General features: G+C 42.1%; 2 protein-coding genes across 3 annotated transcripts; both read right to left on the bottom strand.

Annotated features, from left to right (window-relative positions):
* Window positions 1-190: 190 nt before the first annotated feature.
* akirin1 (akirin 1) lies at window positions 191-10,221 on the bottom strand. The gene is made up of 5 exons (XM_053433244.1): window positions 9,638-10,221; window positions 3,547-3,693; window positions 1,659-1,787; window positions 843-914; window positions 191-728 (listed from the first exon to the last, which is right to left on the bottom strand). The coding sequence occupies exons 1-5, from the start codon at window positions 9,840-9,842 to the stop codon at window positions 718-720; spliced, it is 564 nt and encodes a 187-aa protein (XP_053289219.1). The 5' UTR covers window positions 9,843-10,221; the 3' UTR covers window positions 191-717.
* A 1,022-nt stretch (window positions 10,222-11,243) lies between these two features.
* Window positions 11,244-18,312, bottom strand: cnr2 (cannabinoid receptor 2). Of its 2 annotated transcripts, none has more exons than XM_053432467.1 (4): window positions 18,165-18,312; window positions 15,404-15,544; window positions 13,455-13,535; window positions 11,244-13,349 (listed from the first exon to the last, which is right to left on the bottom strand). In XM_053432467.1, the coding sequence occupies exons 3-4, from the start codon at window positions 13,510-13,512 to the stop codon at window positions 12,256-12,258; spliced, it is 1,152 nt and encodes a 383-aa protein (XP_053288442.1). In that variant the 5' UTR covers window positions 13,513-13,535; window positions 15,404-15,544; window positions 18,165-18,312; the 3' UTR covers window positions 11,244-12,255. The 2 variants fall into 2 exon arrangements, with proteins under 2 accessions (XP_053288442.1, XP_053288443.1); XM_053432468.1 differs by having other exon boundaries at window positions 13,455-13,532.
* Window positions 18,313-19,372: the final 1,060 nt, after the last annotated feature.

The raw sequence follows: 19,372 nt of genomic DNA, 5'->3' as shown, positions 1-19,372 counted from the left end.
ATGACCATTTAAATTGAACCCAGCTCCAAGAGACCTTCCCTGGATAAGAGGTATAGATAATGGATTGATAGAAGTGATCAGAAAACAGTAAATATGAACTCCAGTACCATTTCCCCTGAGCCAACTCCTCTGCTGATTAAAGACCATGTGATGCAGTCGTGGTGAGACATCAACATCCCAGACACCAGAGTTTAATCACAGAACTTTTATTTATTTCAAAAGGGAGAAAAATCCACATTCGAGTAAAGGGTTGTGAGGAGGGAAGGAGGGGGAGGTTGGGTGGGGGTGAGAGATGTGGGTCGACGTGGGAAGCTGGAGACATTAAATACAGCTGCTGGAAGGTTATACAGAATGATCATACGAGCCAATAAGCTTCTTTTCTACAGCGCTGGCAGGAGATTTGACACAGATCTGCTTTCATCAGGATTTCAAGAAATATAGCATATTAACAAGAAAAAGGGCAAATAAAAAAAAAAGAGGGGCGGGCTTCACACACAGTTCACCTCTCAGATTCTAACTTTTGGCCAGCAGCAATAGTTTTGAAGTTAAGAAATCAACTTTTGGATTAAAAAAATTGGATAAACCATGGCACCCGAACAGTTTGAGATGGAGGAGGGGGAAAAAATAGGGGGATAAAATGAAAATCGAGTGGAGGGAGGGGGCAGTGGAAGAGCAGCCATCTTGTGAGAGGAAGCTGGGATCTTAATCCACGCGAGTTCAGGAGACGTCTGAAACAAATGAAATCATTGTTGTTCATCATGTTTGATCAGATCGTTCATTTTACATTCTCATCAAACAGGAATGTGTTCACGGAGAGAACATCTATGGTTCCAGATACTTACAACTAGCAGGCCGGGCTCCGTATCTTCGCATGATCTGGTCTTGTGTGAATTTCACAAAAGATTCATATTGTTCTGGGGAGAGAAGAAGATGGAGGTGAGGCCGTGAGTTTTCTACTGATAAGTTTACACCCAAAAACCCGAACAGCAGGAAAACGGTTCAATCTTTTCTTTCATTCATCCTCTCACTCTGAAATTAACTAATCTGCACATCACAGCAAACATCTGGGAAGGCTCTGGAGTCTCAGCTCGTTCAACTTCAGTCTCCTGCTTCCTGTGGTTACCTCTCCTGTGCTATCCGACAACTAGGCAAGCAATATATAGAAGTTCTTATTAATGTGGAGAAATCATGGCTCATAAAATCTATTAACCAGCTACTGTTGTCTGATAAAATAAACTGAAACGCAGTTAAATGACAAGCATCACTGACATCTATACACTGTACAGAGAACATTAAAGAAAAGTGATTTTATAGGTAAGAAAAACATCAAACTAATGCAAACACAGAAGACTTACAACAGAGAAACGTTATCTATAATTTAAATTATATAACTGTCTTAATGAGGACATAGTTGAAGTGATTGCATCTTTGCCTCAGTTATTATTTAGTGGAGCTTGTTCCCTCTTGCTGCCATGATTCATTCCTTGCTCATTTACAGCCGTTGCATTTATAAACTCATATAAACTTGGAGTAACAGATGTTATCACACATGATGGGAAAAGATCACAGAAACGGATCTTCACTGTCAGAAGGAGAAAAGATGAGTCTTGATATTATCGTGCTGTGGTGTTATATAGTTTTTATTCAAAAATGTTTACCTGCAAGTTTTGTGTTAAGGATCTGTTCGTACTCCTCCCGTATCTTCTCCTCGTGGTCTTTGAGCAGGCGCTCGCACAGGTAGCTCACCTGCTTCAGTGTGAACGAGGGCTGGTCCTTCCTCGAGGCACCTATGAAACACACAAAAGAAAATTTAATTAAAAAAAAAACAATTGGATCAGCTATAAAAACGCTGAATAATGAGGTGACAGACTCGTCCTCTTCCAAAAATAGGTGCTCGGCCAGGTGCATATTAACAGCCTTGCTCGCTCGTCCCTCGCCCCTGCAGGGACCAACAGGGTCACGCAGCAGTCATTTTGTCCCTTTGTGACGGAGACGCAGAGTCTCATCTGTGTCTCCATCACAGAAGAACTGGAGCCAGCTTCAGCGAGGCGATTCATTACCCAGTGGCCTTTAAGGTCTGCTATGAGCCGGTTAGACTAAAATGTTTGTAAATCACAGGCGAGGATGGCAGAGCGAGTTCTCCGAGACAGAAAGAGGCCGAGTTCTTAACCGTCCAGTCAGTGTGATCTACGAGTCCGTTCTGCAGACTGAGCTGAAAGGAGCTCAGGAGCCTGAAGGCCTCAGGCTTGAATTACAACTCACACCTTGACCGCCATGTTGTGCTGAATACATCAAACTGATTCACTGTTACTGCAGAACAGTGTTTCCAAAGAAGAGCAGTAAAAAAAAGTGAAGCAGCTTGTTTGTCAATATGCACGATCAGTAATGTTGTAGTGTTCTACAGATCTATGTCATTGTAGTAACTGATCTTATCTTAAGAGGGTTCTCACTATACAGACATCAACACGTTTTTCACTATACAGAGGATCGATTAATTAGTGTCATTGTTTTTTTTTAAGATAATAATTCATTTTTTGCTCTTTGAATTTGAAACTGTCATTTGTTTTTATGAATCTACTCTTGTCATTTAGAATACTCTTATGAAATCTTGATCCACAGAAAATAGTCAAATCTTCCATCTTTATAATATCCCAGTGGATGGAAACTATTTCACACCTTTGCAATGCGTCTGTGATAGATTTTATTTCTGCAGTAGAGACATTGAAGACGGCAATAACTCGCTCATCACAAATTCATTTCCTCTGAGGCACATCACAGATTATATGGGGGCTTGTCTCTTGTCAAGCCAGCTCCTCTCTGAAAGCATCGCTATAAACAGACATGGAAACGCTTACGAGTCGAGCAGCTTTAAGGCTACAAACAACCCATAATGCAACACTTTGTAAAAGACCACTGTCACACTGGGACCCCCTTCAAAAACACCACGTTTAATGAGAATAGTTCATTAGTAACTGTCTAGGGATAGAGTAAGACAATACCACTTTATATACAAATGTTTCAGAAACTAAATTATTGTTGTATATTAAGGTGAATACAGTATCATCTCTATAGTTGGAGAACCCTGTAAGTGTTTTAATTCATTCAGCTGAGTTGTCACAGAAAAGTGATGGAGACTTGTGCTCAGTACTTACGGTGGTGAAACCCTGACATCATGTCGTAGACTTGGACAAAATAAAATCAGTTTTTATTTTATCACCTCCATCTCTCGCAAAACCTCAATCGATGCATGTCACCACTTTGTTTTGTCATTCTTCATACATCAGCACAGAAGGGAATTTGAAAACTGCACAACCAGCCCTGGTTCCATCAGTAACTCCCCTTATAGAACATGTTTGTAATGGTGGGGCAGGTGATTACCAGCATACTTAATTGGCTCTAGAATGATTTGATCAGATTTTTTAACTCATTAAAATGTTTATTGGCTCAAAACATCCACTGTCAGAAGATCTTAAATTAGCTCCAGTACATATTACAAAGACCATTGACATGGTTCCTGGAGTTGTGCACAGTGGTAAATTGTTCTACCTGGTGGGGAGCTGGGAGCATTGAGGGATGAGCTGGGGCTGGGGGCGTCACTGGAGCTACAGGCCTCGGTCTGGTTGAAGGCCCCCTCCAGCTGTCGCCGCCTCTGGATCCGACTGTACTCCTGTCGGAGGTTCTGGAAGATCTGCTCTGTGGGGAGCAAAAGAAACAAGGTTCAGACCAAAATCAGAAAAAATAACTGAACAAAGAACATGTGCTCACTCACATATGTGTTTGACTAGTCAGAATTTCCCATTAGGCTCCCACTTTAAGGCAATCACAATGTGACATGTACTAACTTGGAAGCAACAATTTTGTGAAACCCAAACTATTACAATGCACCCAGGATATTGCTCTGCATTCAAACAGTGTTTCATTACAAGAATGAAACTACCAGTACTTCCAATAGTTAAGTATTTAAAGTGAGTCGCTTTAAAAATACACCCATCCCATCCACATTAATACATACAATACGCATTCCAGGATAAATAAGAACTATTACTGGAGGATGTAGTCATCCAGTCATGTTCAGATCAGCTATGGTTGAAAAATAAACTGCAGCCATGCTCACTTCCTCTGTTCTGTCACCTAAAATGGATTCCAAAACAAAAACATTCATGACAGGAAGTTGGTCTGAAATTATCATACCGACTACAGCTGTTCTGTAGCAAACACAAAAGCTGACATGAGACACACTTCATGATCTTGCGACTGCTTCACTTTCATTTCTCTTATCAAGGTTATCCTGCAATCGGCCTCGTGCCAAAGCTACAACTAGTGACAAGGGCTCAGGTTTAAGCTTCGATATACGTGCCACTGCAGTGTCATGAAGTCAATTGGTGCTTTTAATTTGAAACAAGGGATACAGGAATTTGAAGTCACATGGTAACACTCTGCCATGGAGAGCAAGTGCAGCTACAGCTCAAGATGAGAGGGGAAGAGAGGCGAAGAAAAGCAAGAAGTGAGAAAAGGGTAGATTCAAGCAGCTAAATATCAAACTGGACATATTTTTTATTACCTACACCTACATATTTATTTATTATATTCACTTTGACCACTGACGTACACAGCACCTACATGTTTGGACAGACTGTGGGAAACACTAGTGGGGGGGGGGGGGGGGGGGGGGTGATGTCAGTTTTATAAAGAGTTGGACGTGTAACCTCACCTTGTAATCTAGAATAATGCAACTTGTATTTGATTAATCCCCCAAAAAATAATGGGCAAATTAATCAATAATGAAAAGGATTGTTAGCTACAGCTCTGCAAAGCACAGTTCCTTTCCTCATTAAGATGAAACCTCAAAACGGGTCGAATGTGGAGCACAGCCTACACCACACATATCTGATTATAGAAAGGGGGAAGTTCAAAATAATTCCTGGGAAAAACAAGTGCAAAACCTGCTGACCTCAAACAGAGCTGATAACCAAATGTTATAGAGGGACTAAATCTCACGGGGGGGGGGGGGGGGGGTAGCTATACATGTCGCACATCTATCTAGAAACTGACCCGTTTATCTTGGGTGTGGAAAAAGCATGAAGTCCTGTCACCACTTCAGCCTGCTGATGTGACTGTCCTAGGTTGGACAGTGAAGGAAGCCGAATCTTCTCCACAAAACAATTTTATGCAATTTCTCTGGAAAATAAGTAGCTCTGTTTTCCTGGCTTAAAAATTAAATTCTTGCTATCACCATATTAAAAACACGTTCTATGTAGTTATAACATGTTATATGTGGACTGAGATCCTTCCTCCTGTGGCCTCTGAAACCTGTTAACAGCAACAATACAAGGCCTTAACCCAACCGACTGTTTAGCTACCATTAAGGTCTCAGGCTTTGTCCATACCAGGCATTAACAAGTGATCCAATCACACGCGCACAGCTCTAAGTACATCACTTCACACTGAGCTTGTGAATCCACCTTAACCTCGGATCTCACATTCCCCCGGGTGAGATAATCATTGCACAGCTCTACTACTAATATGAAATAAGTTTTATACACATCTGAAACGTTGAATAGAATCTCCCTGCTCATTGACAGTTTAGAGCTATAAAAGTCAACGTTTACTGTAGCAAAGTGTCCAATGTCTGGTCTGGTGCTGTGGGGCTTTTAGCTGCCAGTCGCTTCTTGTATAAAGTTTCATTCAAACAACACGGACAGCTGTCTAAACAGGCGATGAGACTCCCATGGGCTGTGACAGGCATCTGATAATGTTGCTGTTTTCACAAACGTTGCTCAGTCCTAAACACACAGTGTCTGGAAAGGTTCTCTGACTGATGGTCTCATTTCGTGCCAAACCTATGGAATGCCTTAGTATTCAAGATGTGGTTGCATCAGACAAGAACGTACAACCATCATAATAACATTTCTATCCCTACGATGCATTGTACAGTACTCTTTCATTATGCAAATATTTACCAAATATCTTTTCTGGTGTAAGGAGATGATTGAATTGTGTTTTTAACCTAAGTGTTAAAAAGAGGGCCCCTATAACTTTTAAATTATGGTGGAGGGTAATATTTCATTTCAAGAAAGGACATTTTTTTAAAGCAAGTAAAACCATTTCAGATTTCAGTTACTTAGTTCAAACAAATGTTTAACCCGTGAGAATAGTCACGTATGAATGCGTCCAATTGTTTGAGTATTTATCTCACGTATGACAAATAAATGACTGTTTATTAAAAGTGAATGTGGTACATTTAGATGTCTGATTTAAGGAGTTTTTTTTAAAACAGTCAGCCATTGATTACCGACAAGGGGATTATCAGTTCTCCAGGGTTCCTCTGGCTGACGAGAGAAAACCCTCTCCCACCGCCCGTCACTTCCAGTTTCTGCCAACTACTAGTAGCTCAAATGTGGGCGTTGCTTGGCAACAATGACCCTGCCACAATTGGGGCAAGTAATCAATCACAGAGACTTCCGGGAGCCAGGACAACACAGCGGAGAAAGCCTTGGCTAAAAGGCTTAGGCACAGGCCAAACAGTGAATACGACGGGAGATTGGCCAGCTAGATTGGACATGCTGCTGGAGAGAAAACAAAGCTGACTCATTTAATTTCACCCTATGATGCAGGATTATGTGGGGAGGTGGGTTTCGAATGTCCAAACTGCCAGGAAGTGGGGTGTGATGCATTGTGGGACAGTTCAAGTTGCCGCTCTGCTGTGAACAGTTAAGGATTGACTGCCGTTAGATTTAAAACAGCAGATATGGGAAATCGCACAAAAACTAAGTCAACTCAGGAGTGTTTGGCTATTTTGGGTTTTGTGGAATGTTAGACAAAATATAAAAAATACTACATCATGTCCAGGGGAGTAGAACATATAGTGGAGATAACCTTCTGGGATTGAACAACCTGAGGAAGTTTTGTGAATCACATGACTCTGCGTCATTATCGATCCTGAGCAAATAAACTAGCCCCTGTGTCGGTTCAGACTTGGTACTAACACGAGTCTTGGGTGATCCACGACAATTCTCAGTTTGAACAAAACTACGACATGACACGTTTGTGTAATGATTTTGTCCTCGTGTTTTTCAAACTGTCCTTGACTCAGATTCCACTGCAGTGAGCTCAGCTGTGATATTGCACGTGAGCAGATACATTTTGGAAACTGAATATGCAGATTACAAAATAACTTCAGGTTCCTTTGTTCCTAGGTGTTAAAGGGTATCAGTAGCTTGAAAAGAAGCAAATTCTGCTGATTAATCATCTCTGTGAAAGAGTACAATATGTATAAATATCTTGTGAAATGTACCAGGCCACAGCTATTACTCTGTATTTCCTGATTCGTATAAGTAGTGCATTGCTTTTTCATTTTGTACTAAAACAATTGTTATTCCTTATCAACAAGAGCTTCCTGACCACAGATCAGGCCATGTTTAGCCCTGTCCAGGCTGTAAACCAGACGGAACTCAGACAACGCAGCCTTTTAGGTTTCATTTTGGCAGAGGGAAAAATAAATTGGCTCATCTGTCATCTGGGGGAATTTTACCACAGCACGAGCCCAGACTGGCAGCACAAGAATGAGGCAGAGGAGAACAGAGTAGGTGATCCTATCTGCACTATGAAATAATTACCTACTACTTACCTTGGCATATCCCAGAGTCTCGCCTGCACACAGCCCTGCTCGCCACAAGCAAACCTGACTAGCTGGAAAGCATGTGGGTAGGGATGAGTGGGAGGGATGACAGCTGACCTTTTGCTAAATACAAAACTGCTTTCACTAGGCAAACCAGAACAGAAAGGCAGGCTCACGAGGGGCCCTTTTTCTGGATGAAGGTGAGCATTATACCTGATATCTGGACATCATGTCTGCCGCAGACAAATCGACATAACTTCACCCATGCAGCTGCTGTGCTGTAATTCAGCTCGGCTGTCAAGGTCTGCGAGAAATGAAACAATCTAGAGGCTCTTTGGATTCTATACAAAAGGTCTTTGCTAGATAGGCAATGTCAGTGCAGACAACCTGAAATATACTGACGCCGAAGATTTATCTTGTGAGCTATTATACAGCATAGCTACACGATGAACAACCTCTCTGTAGACTGTACAAGTCAGACTGTATAAATAGCAGTAAGCACACTGTGCAAATTGAGGCTGTGTGCACTCCGGTAAAGTTTCTCTTCATTGATTTGACTCTGTGTTAAATTTCACTTTCATTTTTTTGGTAACAACTTATTCTACCTCCTCCACAGCTAAGCAAGGGAACACAGAATTAAAAGGGAGATACTGCCCATTAGGCACACAGTGATGGCTTATCATTTGCCGCACCCTGTTGATCATCCATGATGTTGAAAGACAAACTTAAATCCAAAAACTTCCTCTCCAAGCAGTTCCATGCAATTAAAGCAGGTTATGACGAAAGCATCTGTGCATTTCTGAAGAAATGCCATTAGTCTGTGGCAAGATGGAGGACAAACCGGCACTGAAAGCCACCCTGCTTGTTTATGGTATGCTCTGCTACAAGCAATTCATTTCTACTGGGTCCAGCAAATGTCAATGTAGGACAAATACAGGCCTTAGTAGAGCGATCCACATCTCTTAATCCCCACGTTTGACAGCAATGAAGTGACTGAATAAATGCAAGGACGTCCAGCGTTGTATGAGATATTTGAATTCAGAAAGCATCAGGATTACTGCCGTCAAGCTGCCCAGATCTCCAATTAGAATGCACGATAAGCTACAGCATGGGAGTGGAGACATGTAGGTAATTATCTCGAGTCTTCTCCGGCGCCATCCACACCGTCCAGCGCTCACAGCGGAGCAGCGAGTCAATGGCAGTGTGAACAATGACTTCCAGGACTGAGCAGGAGAAGAAGACGTGGTTATGGTGCATAATGGGGAACCCACCACACCGAATGCGAGACAATTGACGCACTAAAGCAAAGGGGACATTCGCCAGTCAGCTCCTCATTAGCAGCCCGCTGCTGTGAGGCCGTTTGTCTCGTCAGGAAGCGCCAACTGGGTCTCCAGGCTGTCACCCAGGTGTTAAGGCATGAGCTGGATCTTTTGTCCGATCCGAACCAGTCCTCAAATGCATGTTTAATAGATCATGTCCACATGTGCAATAGCAGTGGTGGCTCGGACAATAGCTGCAGATTGTACAGAAATGACAACAGCAGCCATGTAGCTTTATGCATCGGTGAGAGCCAACACCATAGCTGCAGATATTAGCAGCCGTGTAGCTACAATCCATCACCCAAAGACAGGGCTAGCATTAGGCTAAGCTAGCTAGAACTAATATTTGAATATACGTGAATATCTTCGTAAACAAATCAGCGTTAGCCTAAGTGAGCTAACTCGGTCAACAATGCCACCGATGCGACGAGATGCCATGATGCCACCGACCGAACCCAGACGAGGCTGTTGCCGTTCGTCCGTGTGACCAACAGATTTATTGTGCTTACTCCCAAATCATCCGTGTCGGTAACTTTGCGACGACGTTAGCTTAGCCCTGGCTAAAGGTTAGCCTCCAACCCCCATTCTGATTATCTCCACAAGCTAGCTAGCTCTCCATTCCACTCCACCCAAACCCCCTCCCCCCATGACACCCACCCAGAGGGGGGAAAAAGACGTCAAACGTGGGTCACATCCATACCTGGGGTGAGCCGGTGCTCGCCTCCCATGGCCGTGGGGGACATGGGGTGCGTGGGGCTGTCCGCCGGGGTACGGAGGTTGCATCTTTGCGGGGACGGAGTGCCAGAAGTCCCCGGTAGTGGATTGCACCTTCTCCGCTTGGGAGACTGGGGACTGAGGAGGGCCTCAAACTCCATCGACCGCTTTAGCGTCGCTCCGCAAGCCATGTTCGCTGAGACGAGATGGGCTGAACACACAGAACTGGAGGGGGGAGAAGACCCGCGGAAACCGGGGAGTAACGGCGGCGGTAGGTCGGTGTCGGGTCCCACGGAAGAGTTGAGCCTTTCTTCCTCTTCACAACAACGGCTCTTTTTCTCTGGCTGGAGCCCGAGCACCGTTTAAAACGTCACAATGCCGGAGCATACCATCGGAGGCACGAGGGGGGTGCGCACTTATCTACAGCGAATTACTCACAACGTTACCGGATTAATACAGTCCAATTTTTTCCTCACGCTTGGTTTTTAACGGGTCACGCGTCGAATGCTGGATCCAGTTGTGCTTTTGCGGTAATTTCTGCCGTTTTTCACGCCGCACTCTTCCCGTCGCCCAACCCCCATTGTGCTCTGTGGATCTCCTTCCGTTGAACTCGAATTGAAGGTTCACGAGACGTCTGGTGGTGGTGATCAGGTACATCAGGAGGAGTCCACGTGCAAATCTGATGTTACACTTTAGTACAATATTAATGATGAGGAATCTTTTATTATTTACTCTGAGCCCGTCTTTAGCTAATAGTCCCCAGTACACTCAGTACACAATGGTCAACTCTGTCAGACTTTTTTCGTATGTGCAAATACTTTAAAACGCGTTTCCATTATGTTACCCTTATTTCTAATCAGTGTTGTAATTTAATGTTGTTTTTCCTCCCTGTTAATATTTCATTTTGGTAGTTTTACAGAGGATGTCGCACTATGAGACAAATTGTGATTTGTGAATACGGGCTACACAACAAAAAAAGTTAGACTGATTGAAGTTCCTCAGTAGCGAGATGTTTATATAGAGCTTAAACTACTTCTCATAAATCAACAAACTCAATATTAATCGCATTCGACTCTATTAGGTCAATTAGGTATAAATCATTTACTGTCTAAAGTAACACAATAATATTTGAAAAAGTATAATATACATATATATATGATATATTTGTTTTTGAGGTATTTTCGTGTTAAGATAAAACACTGTCAGGATCACTGTAAAAATTCGAGTAGATTTTACTTCTAAGGGTGAATTTAGCAACAGGTACGAAAAGGAACTGAAAACTTGCCTCACAGTTAGTTACAGTTAGTTGTATATAATTCTTTTTTAATATAATATAGTGAATCCATTTAAAATGTGTATTATAAAATGGCTTTAGGTAGATTAAAGGTGTAGCTGCAGCATGAAACTTTTTTCAGACGGTAGAAACCCCATTTTGCATTGTAATGTATTTAACAGTGATAAACAAGTAATGACCTTTTCTATAGTTTCTTGTTTATTAACTGAAATAACAGATAAGTAACAAAAGTGCATCCACACATTAGTGTTAGTAAATAATCAATGGTAAGAAGACACACTCAAAAAAGACTTAAGACTTTTGTGATTGTCCATTTTATTACCTTACAAGTGGCTGGGAGTCTAAGTCCATTTCAGTTTGTGCTTTACTGCAGCTGCCGACTGTCTCTGTTGCAAAGAGTGTTCTAGTGCTTCGGTGCTTGTTCTCTCTTCCCGGCCGGTGCCTCATTTACCTCAGCACACGGCTTGGATTCATGTGGTGAACATTGTGTGAAATACTCCCCTGCATGGGGGCTTTTGTGGAGTCCTGGCATTCATGTGCAGATAGGATATATGCAACCCTGAGGCTCCTCTGTGCTCGCATGCTCAGGGACAAACACACTCGGACATACACATATACGAACAGCAAATCCTTCACACAAAAGTTCAGTTCACAGGAAACTATTGGGAGCTTTAAAGCGATGACACGGGAGGCAGAGAGGTCAAAGGTTATAGGTTAGATGGTCACATTGCATCATCACGCTTAAAAAAGCTCAACCCGCTAAACCTTTTTGCTTGACCTAAACAAATCTATCTCCACTATATATATATGTATTACAGGTTTTAATTCCTTTCAATCATAATACTATAACTACATGTATCCTCTTTGCAAATAGGGTAATATACACTAAAATCATACCATACTAATCATCCCTAGTGGAAATTGTAAAAAGAGTAATAGCTAAAACAAAAAATAACTAATCTCCAATGTAAGTTTGATTTAAGTAAAAAGATATGGCTACTGAAGTATTCTTTACAAGCTCAGTTTTGTTGTTGTTGTAATTGCATGTAAAAACACAATATGTCACATGTTCCGCATCACTTTTATCCACAAACTAATTTAGAACTTAATGTTAAATCATTTTGACCCCACTAGTCTTATTCAATCACTGCAAGTTTAAATATATATGATAATGAATCCTGCAAAACGGTTTCATGTAGATTTTACTCTTAATCTACAGTCAAGTTTATTTTGAATCACAATCTTCACTACAAGCACATCTCCATAGATATTTTCCATCTGTGTTCAGCTACTTCTTCGATTCACCTTCTTCATTTCCCGACGTCCGGCTGCGGATTGTCGTTGACGATCCCCGAGATGGAGTTTGGCTGTGTGGTTCCTAGCTGGGGCATCTCGTCCTCGGAGATGGCAGTAAAGTTGTCGTCTGCAGAGGGCAGACCAGGGGTTAAATCCTCTGTGGTCGTTTTACACCTCCCGATCACACAAAGCCTCTGTACCAGCTGCAGCAGGGCGACTCTCAGCTCTCTGCAGCGCAGGGCGTACAGCAGTGGGTTGACTGCAGAGTTCACCAGGCAGAGGGTGCTGCAAAAGGCAAAGGCCCTCTGCTCGGAATGGGTCAGGATCACAGAGGTGTCTGCTAGCATGAAGGACAGTGCCGGAAGCCAGCAGCCCACAAGTATCAGCAGGATCAGACCGAAGGTACGAGCCAGCCGGATATCCATCCTCATGCGGTTGTGGCCTGTCCCTGCTTGTCCATGTATGCTGTTCATGGAGGATTCATGGCGGTGGGCCTTCAACAGGATGAGAGCATAAGCCCCCAAAATAAGAGCCAGAAGCACCAGGATAAAACTGGTCCAGCAGGCCAGATACCCCTGGTTGACGTAGGGGAAGAGGCGCGAGCAGGTAGGAGTGAGGCCGGTGGGACACCTCCAGCCCATCAGGGGCAAGAAGGAGATCAAGATGGTGGCACTCCAGAGGAGCAGCATGCTCAGCAGGGCTCGCCGCCGGGTCAGCAGCACCTTGTAGTCGGAGGCCCGATGAATGCAAAGGTAGCGGTCCATGGCAGTCAGTAGTAGACTTCCCACCGAGCTGGTAAAGGCCATGGTGACACCACCTAGCTTGAAGAGGTAGGCAGTGGGGCCATCGCTTTTGCGAAAAAAGAGGTGGAAGTCCAAAAAGCTGGAGGTGAAGAAGCAGCTGGCGCAGACATCAGCCAGAGCGAGGCTGCCAATGAAGAGATAGGAGGGTCGCTGGCGTAGAGAGGCTGTGGCGGCGATCACAGCCAGCACCAGAGCATTCTCCAGCAGAGTGATTGGACCTGCCAGGAAACAGATGGCGCTGATGGTTATCTTCTCTACTGGCAGCAGGACCTTGAAGCATTCCAGGTTCTCACATGAATTGTCCCCTGAGGAAAAACACACACGTAGTGAATGTATGACTACAATCTCCATCTAAGTTGTATTTAATCAACAGCTGAAGAAACATAGAGAACTTATGGATGACTACATACCTGAGTTCTCTTTGGCTGCTGTGGATCCCAATGAAGCAGGACTCTCCCATTCCTCCATTTCATCCACCTCTTGGGCTACTGCTAGATTTGAATTAGGAAAGAAAATAAATTATAATTTGAATCTGTAGTTGTAATAAAAAAAAAAGCTAAAATAAATGTATCTGCAACAAAATTGTTGGTAAAAAAATGTAAATGAAAAGTTTTAATGAAAAGTGAACAAATAAAGCAATACCCAACATTCAACAGGGAAACCTCTGCGGATTTTATTATTGTGTAGTTTTTACTCATTATTTGATGTATATAAAATCCTCACCTTGAAGTTTTTCCTTCAAATGGAAATAGACAAAAATGTGTAGGATGTGGTTAAGTATAAAATGTGATTACTCTTTTCTCTTGGTCAATATTGAACCTGGAGCTTAAAAGGAACATTAACATGTGTGAGTCATGGCTGAGAGTCAATTAGAGGTTGGAGCAAACAGACAATGGTCATTACTGTGTCAGGTGATGGTTATATTGGGGAGAAATGCCTGGTCAATGAGAAGACAGCCATAAAGAAGTCCTCAAGGATCAAAGATCAGTGTCAAAATCTAATAAAAGAGTTAGATCATTTTGTTTCCTGAGTCAAATCCTGCGATGGTATCATGTTCAGCTGCACGCAGAGCATCAGCTGCAAGTTCACCATAACACAACATTGTTTCTATTTTCAAAAGGTTTCTGTAACAGGACATTTTCTGTGAACTATGAAGTATATGTGACGGGTTGAACACTGCCCCCTTTTGGAATCAGCCAGGACTGTATTTTACCTGGGCAGTTAATCGGTGGGTGAAGGTCACCACTTGGTTGAACAGAGTGCATCACCAGTTTGCAATTAATAGATTAAACTCTGTGTGTGGAGCTGTAGTCAGAGGATTTGATTAAAGTCAATAATGCTGTGATAAACTAGGATGTTCCCCTGAAACTGTTTGCACACGGAAGCTTAAACCTGAGGAATATATTTTACTTGGGGGGAAAAAATCATGATGCAAACACATGAAATTTGTAGATTACAGTCATTTTCAGAGAAGTTGGGGGAAAGTGAGTTTATTACATATGGATATATGGATCACGGATCGTGTCGGCTTATATTTATGATGCAGTTAAAGTGATTGCTGTGCTGGGATAGAGGCAAAGGGAACGTTTTCAGGTCAGCGTGCCCCTCACTGTGTTGTTTTCCCTTTTCTCTGCGTCCAATGAATCTTATTTCAGTGTTGTAACATTAGCCTATGAAAGCAAAGAATATGTATCGGCTGAAGTAGTGGAATAACATTACTTTCCAGAGAGCCCTTCATTGACTTGAGGGACAATGTTTCTCAGTTGCACTATGGGCCGTGTGGGTGCATTCACTGTGGATATAAAACCACCTCAGGCTCTCTCTTCTCTCCTTTGCAATGAGAATCTTGATATACAAAGTTTTGTATTTTGACTCCGAACCATACAGTCTTATCAATCTGATTTTCACTTCAAAAAGCAACAGCAACACTGCCCAGAGGAAACATAGCACACAGACAATCCCTTTCAGTCACTTCAGTGGCGACATGCAGGATGTGGCAACAGTTGTTGCCACATCCTGCACAACTGTGAGATGCTGTTGCCGGCCTAACACATTATTTCAAAACGTTACAAGCCCTTGTGGAATAAGCAATGAAATGACAAGTTGAAATATTTGGTTTTGTAGCAGCAAAGAAGGATCAAGAAACGTTTATAAAAAAATAGGTCAAAAGTAGTATATCTGCTGCACCAAGGCACTTATTGTACAAGTAGTAACTCGGAAATAAGAATATGGTTTCCTTAAAACATCTTAAAACATCTGTAAATTACATTTGCATCCATTTGAAAGGCAAAATTGTGAATAACAATGTGAATGTTTTTCTTTTACCTTGAATGAAATAAGATCTTGTTGGAGAGCTTACCTTGTGAATTCTAATCTCTGGGATTTTCTTGTTGCACTATGATCAGATTTCCGGTCTCGCTCAGTACAACCACAGCACGACTGCACAATCAACGGACTAGCGACAACGCGCATGAGTGAAGAGAGAAGATAAGGAGGGTGGCTGTGATGACATGGGAAAGAGAGAGAGAGGCAGAGAGAGAGAGAGGTAGGGAGGGAGAGAGAGAAACAGATCAGCCTGGTCTCATCAAAATTTCGTTTGAAATGTTACTAAAGAACATCCGCAAAAATTCGTATGAATTCGACTTAATCGTGAGTCAGGCGGCTGGGGCAGCCTGGTCTCCGTCTGTTTGATTCGATGAGAAGCTGAAGTGCATCTACCCGTCACAATTTCACACACTAGGGGTGTTGTGTCCTCCACCATCAATTTGATTCCAAGCAGACAGGGTCGTGCCCCCTGGGGAGAATAGCACTTAGGAATGGTGCTCGGGTGTGAAAGACATGTCGATAAAAAGGAGGATAAAAACGCACATTTGGTTCTGAAAAACTGCCGATAGGCAGGACTCCTAAATCTGAGAGCATTTTCACCAGGAACAGAAAACAAATCAAACGAACCAATCAGCAGACTTCAGGATGAATAGCCTCGTTTATTTATACTTTATCATTTTTCCCTATTCAACTCACCTCAAAACGTCTTGCTATTGGATTATTTCAACTCGTGCAGCGACAGTTTTTCCTTCCACCTATCTTGCTAATGACTTTCCACCATCTTCCATCTTTATTTAACAGACAGTATCTGCCATCACACCTACAGGTCCTTTCCGTGTAGGATCACATGGTTTATGCTATTTTTAAAACACATCGGTTGAGGGATGACAAGTGCACCTTGATTGCTTTTGCATGGAAGAACTGGCCAGATAATTCATGTTGGCTTTGTTAGTGTAAAGATTGTAAATGTGTGCATAGAACAGATGATATGATAAAGCTGTTTGGCCCTCGTCTCATTACAAAGACATATTTGATTCCTCTACTGTCTTACTTTTCTAAACATATTTTTATCCTGAAACAAATCGCTGTGTTTTACCATTAAATAACAAACAACAACAGTTTAACATGTTTTAAAATTAAATCTGAGTTTATATGGATTTTGGCCCAGATTGGATTAAAGTAATCCAAAGCAACACCGCATGTCAACCAAAGTTGCCATAGACGCCATAATTGTTTTGTGGTATTCGGGTCATATTCACCTTTTACCACATGGGCCTCTATAGGTTCACATTTAGATGACAGCTTGTCTGGAGCTTTGCGTATTTTCCAAAATAATGATGTTGTACCTTAAATTCTGCACCAGTCATTAGTGACAGATGCCCAATGAAGCCACAGTCTCAAGGAACAGGGTGTAATACAACTTGTAGAGCAACAGGGGGCAATGTTAAGCAGCCCTGAAGTACAGTTGATAAGGAATCATTACGTGGCATGGTGCATCCATACAGTCTATGGGTGCATCATGTAAACAACGCTGAGTTAAAAAGTTTTTTCAAGTGTGTCCGTCTCTACTATTCCTCTCAGATGTAGAACAAAACTTAACAATCAACCCATTCTGCAATTAAGGCCATTTAATTTGGCTAATACCCCTTTGGTAAAAGAAAATAAATAAATAAAAAACATAAGTAGTTCAATAACTATTTAATCAGGTCACAAAATCAAATACCGGGGGCATATTTGCAACCTATTTCAGCTTCAATAAAGAACAGATGAATCACACCGTAACTGGGGCTAACAAAAATATCAAACGATTAAAGAAATGGGCCAGAAAGACATGATTTGTGACATATGTGTTTAGATATTATTGAAGTATTGATTTGAAACACTAAAGCCAACTGGTCCTGAAATGAGACAGTGATATCTGCTGCAGTGACCAGGTCCTCTCCTCTGACCTGATGGATCCAGCAGGCCCGGAGGCAGGAAATCTGATTAGCAGCAGACAGCACAGCCACAATAAGATTTCTTCTCTGTCACCGCCTGGCAGGTGCAGCAGAGCAGACAACAGGATGGAATAAAGCCTGAAATGCTCAATGATCAGCTGCATTACGTCATCCTGCTGCACACTCTCCCTTTTTCAGAATTCACCATGGACACAAACATCAAGCGAAGGATCGCTGTTTCAGATGATTCGGGCTGAAGCCATTAATCAGATTTCCTCTCCTCATTTGCAGATTGCCGGACAGACAGGATCACATCAGCCGTATGAAAAGCACCAAACAAATTACCTTGTGCTAATTGTGTTAATAACGCATTGTTGTCTATTGTGCTGTCAAGAATATTAAACAACGTAACTAAAATTAAAGGGGAGATTTTAATGTACAAAAGCGAATCCTTGGTTTTAGCGTTTGTTTAAATGTATTTGCTACATTTTAAAGGGATACTAATGATTTGTGCAGAATTTAGAATTCCAAAAAATGTTTGACTATTTGTATTGTTTGTATTTTTATTATATTTATATAATTAGATGTTAAATTACAATTTCTATGGTATTTATGAATAAATTGAATAGTGCAGTTATTCCGAGGACAGAAACAAAAATACTCATCTGCTCTTGTGACGACTGTAACTGAACTCACTCTAGAATTATAAACATAGGCTGAATTCCTGAGCATTGGTGACTGGAAAATACTTTGTGACTTATAACATACATATGATGCACATAATTTCCTGAGTTCGGAGGAAAGTGCTGAAAGTCTCAAATCCCCAGAAAACAACTGAAAGAAACAGCAACAACTCACCTTTTCCCAGAGAGCTGTACAGTCCTCCATCACAGCCGGATCAACACGAAGAGTTAAACACAGTGTTGTGTTCTGAAATGTCATGAGGTTGGAAATCTAAGCTCAAAGAACAATTGTTGAGTTTATTACACAACAGTAATCATTGTGCTGTCAAGTGGTGAGTCTGTGTTGCTGCATATCCCGGTCGAAGGTGGACAAAAATAAATATTGTGAGATTAATAGTAACTAAAATACAAGATTTAATACTCATTTATTCTCATGCAGCCAAGGGGCATCAAAGGGTTGTACTAGTATCAGGTCTGTACTTGCATTGCAAGTACAGACCTGCAGATCTGCAAACTGAGTATATTTTTATTTCTACATTTTAAAAACACATCTTGTGTAGCTTTTGGCGTAAACTCAAAACAGTTAATAAAACATGTTCTTCTTTGTGTTTTGTCAAGTTGTCCCACTGAACAAAAACTTGGCAACACAACGCAGAGATATGATCTGGCTGATTGTGCTGGTTGTGTTAAAGGACTTTGATAAGCGCTCAGTTTCTTGCTCAGTGTTGTGAAATCCTTTCCGCCTCCTTTCTTTCCGACGTCACTTTGCGTGGGCGAGTTTCAGCAGACACGTCAGACTTTTTCAAATTCATGTGACACTTTTTACAGTTTGCTTTCGACCCTTTTACACCCAATAACAACTGTGAATGGCGTGAATGGCCAATGAGGCAGAGAGTGAGGAGGGACCATCTGGTCCGTCCACTTATCTGTGAGTGTGTGTGAGAAAAGGGACGGAACGTGGCAGCTTCTGTTTTTCATGTGTTCCCACTCCTTGCCCCAGGACGTCTCACTGTACGTTCATTATCTCAAAGACATGTTTACAATCCAAACCTTTGCCACCAGTCATATATGGACATTTGTCTGTCTTCTTTCTCCTGTGTGACCTACAGAAGCCTCTTGGTGACCTACTTTCCATACATAGCTGACTCTTCATGGGCACAACCCCCTTCAAAGGTTGCAGTGGGCAGTGTCCTTCCCTGGCCTTTAGCTATGAGCACTGGCCAACACACAGTTGTTATGCAACTCTTTTAGAATCCACACACACTTAGGTAACGGAGGGGAACATTGACTGTGGACTTTGTTCTGAGTTAATTGGTCATGGTGGTTGTTTTCTATTCTTTATTCTGGACCTGCAGACTCGTATAAAACCTGCAGAGAGATGTT

The sequence above is a fragment of the Pleuronectes platessa genome, chromosome 10, assembly GCF_947347685.1.
Source record: "Pleuronectes platessa chromosome 10, fPlePla1.1, whole genome shotgun sequence".
Taxonomy (NCBI): domain Eukaryota; kingdom Metazoa; phylum Chordata; class Actinopteri; order Pleuronectiformes; family Pleuronectidae; genus Pleuronectes; species Pleuronectes platessa.
The sequence above is the reverse complement of the archived record's forward strand: the minus strand, read 5'-3'. Positions and strand labels throughout refer to the sequence as shown.

What these genes read in the sequence shown, in the direction of transcription:
- akirin1 (XM_053433244.1), bottom strand. Translation starts at nt 9,842, where the DNA reads ATGGCTTGCGGAGCGACGCTAAAGCGGTCGATGGAGTTTGAGGCCCTC. An exon ending in CGAGCACCGGCTCACCCCAG is followed by an intron (nt 3,694 to 9,637) that starts GTATGGATGTGA and finishes TGCTCCCCACAG; the next exon opens with AGCAGATCTTCCAGAACCTC. An exon ending in TGCTCCCAGCTCCCCACCAG is followed by an intron (nt 1,788 to 3,546) that starts GTAGAACAATTT and finishes TGTGTTTCATAG; the next exon opens with GTGCCTCGAGGAAGGACCAG.
- cnr2 (XM_053432467.1), bottom strand. Translation starts at nt 13,512, where the DNA reads ATGGAGGAATGGGAGAGTCCTGCTTCATTGGGATCCACAGCAGCCAAA. An exon ending in AGCAGCCAAAGAGAACTCAG is followed by an intron (nt 13,350 to 13,454) that starts GTATGTAGTCAT and finishes GTTTTTCCTCAG; the next exon opens with GGGACAATTCATGTGAGAAC.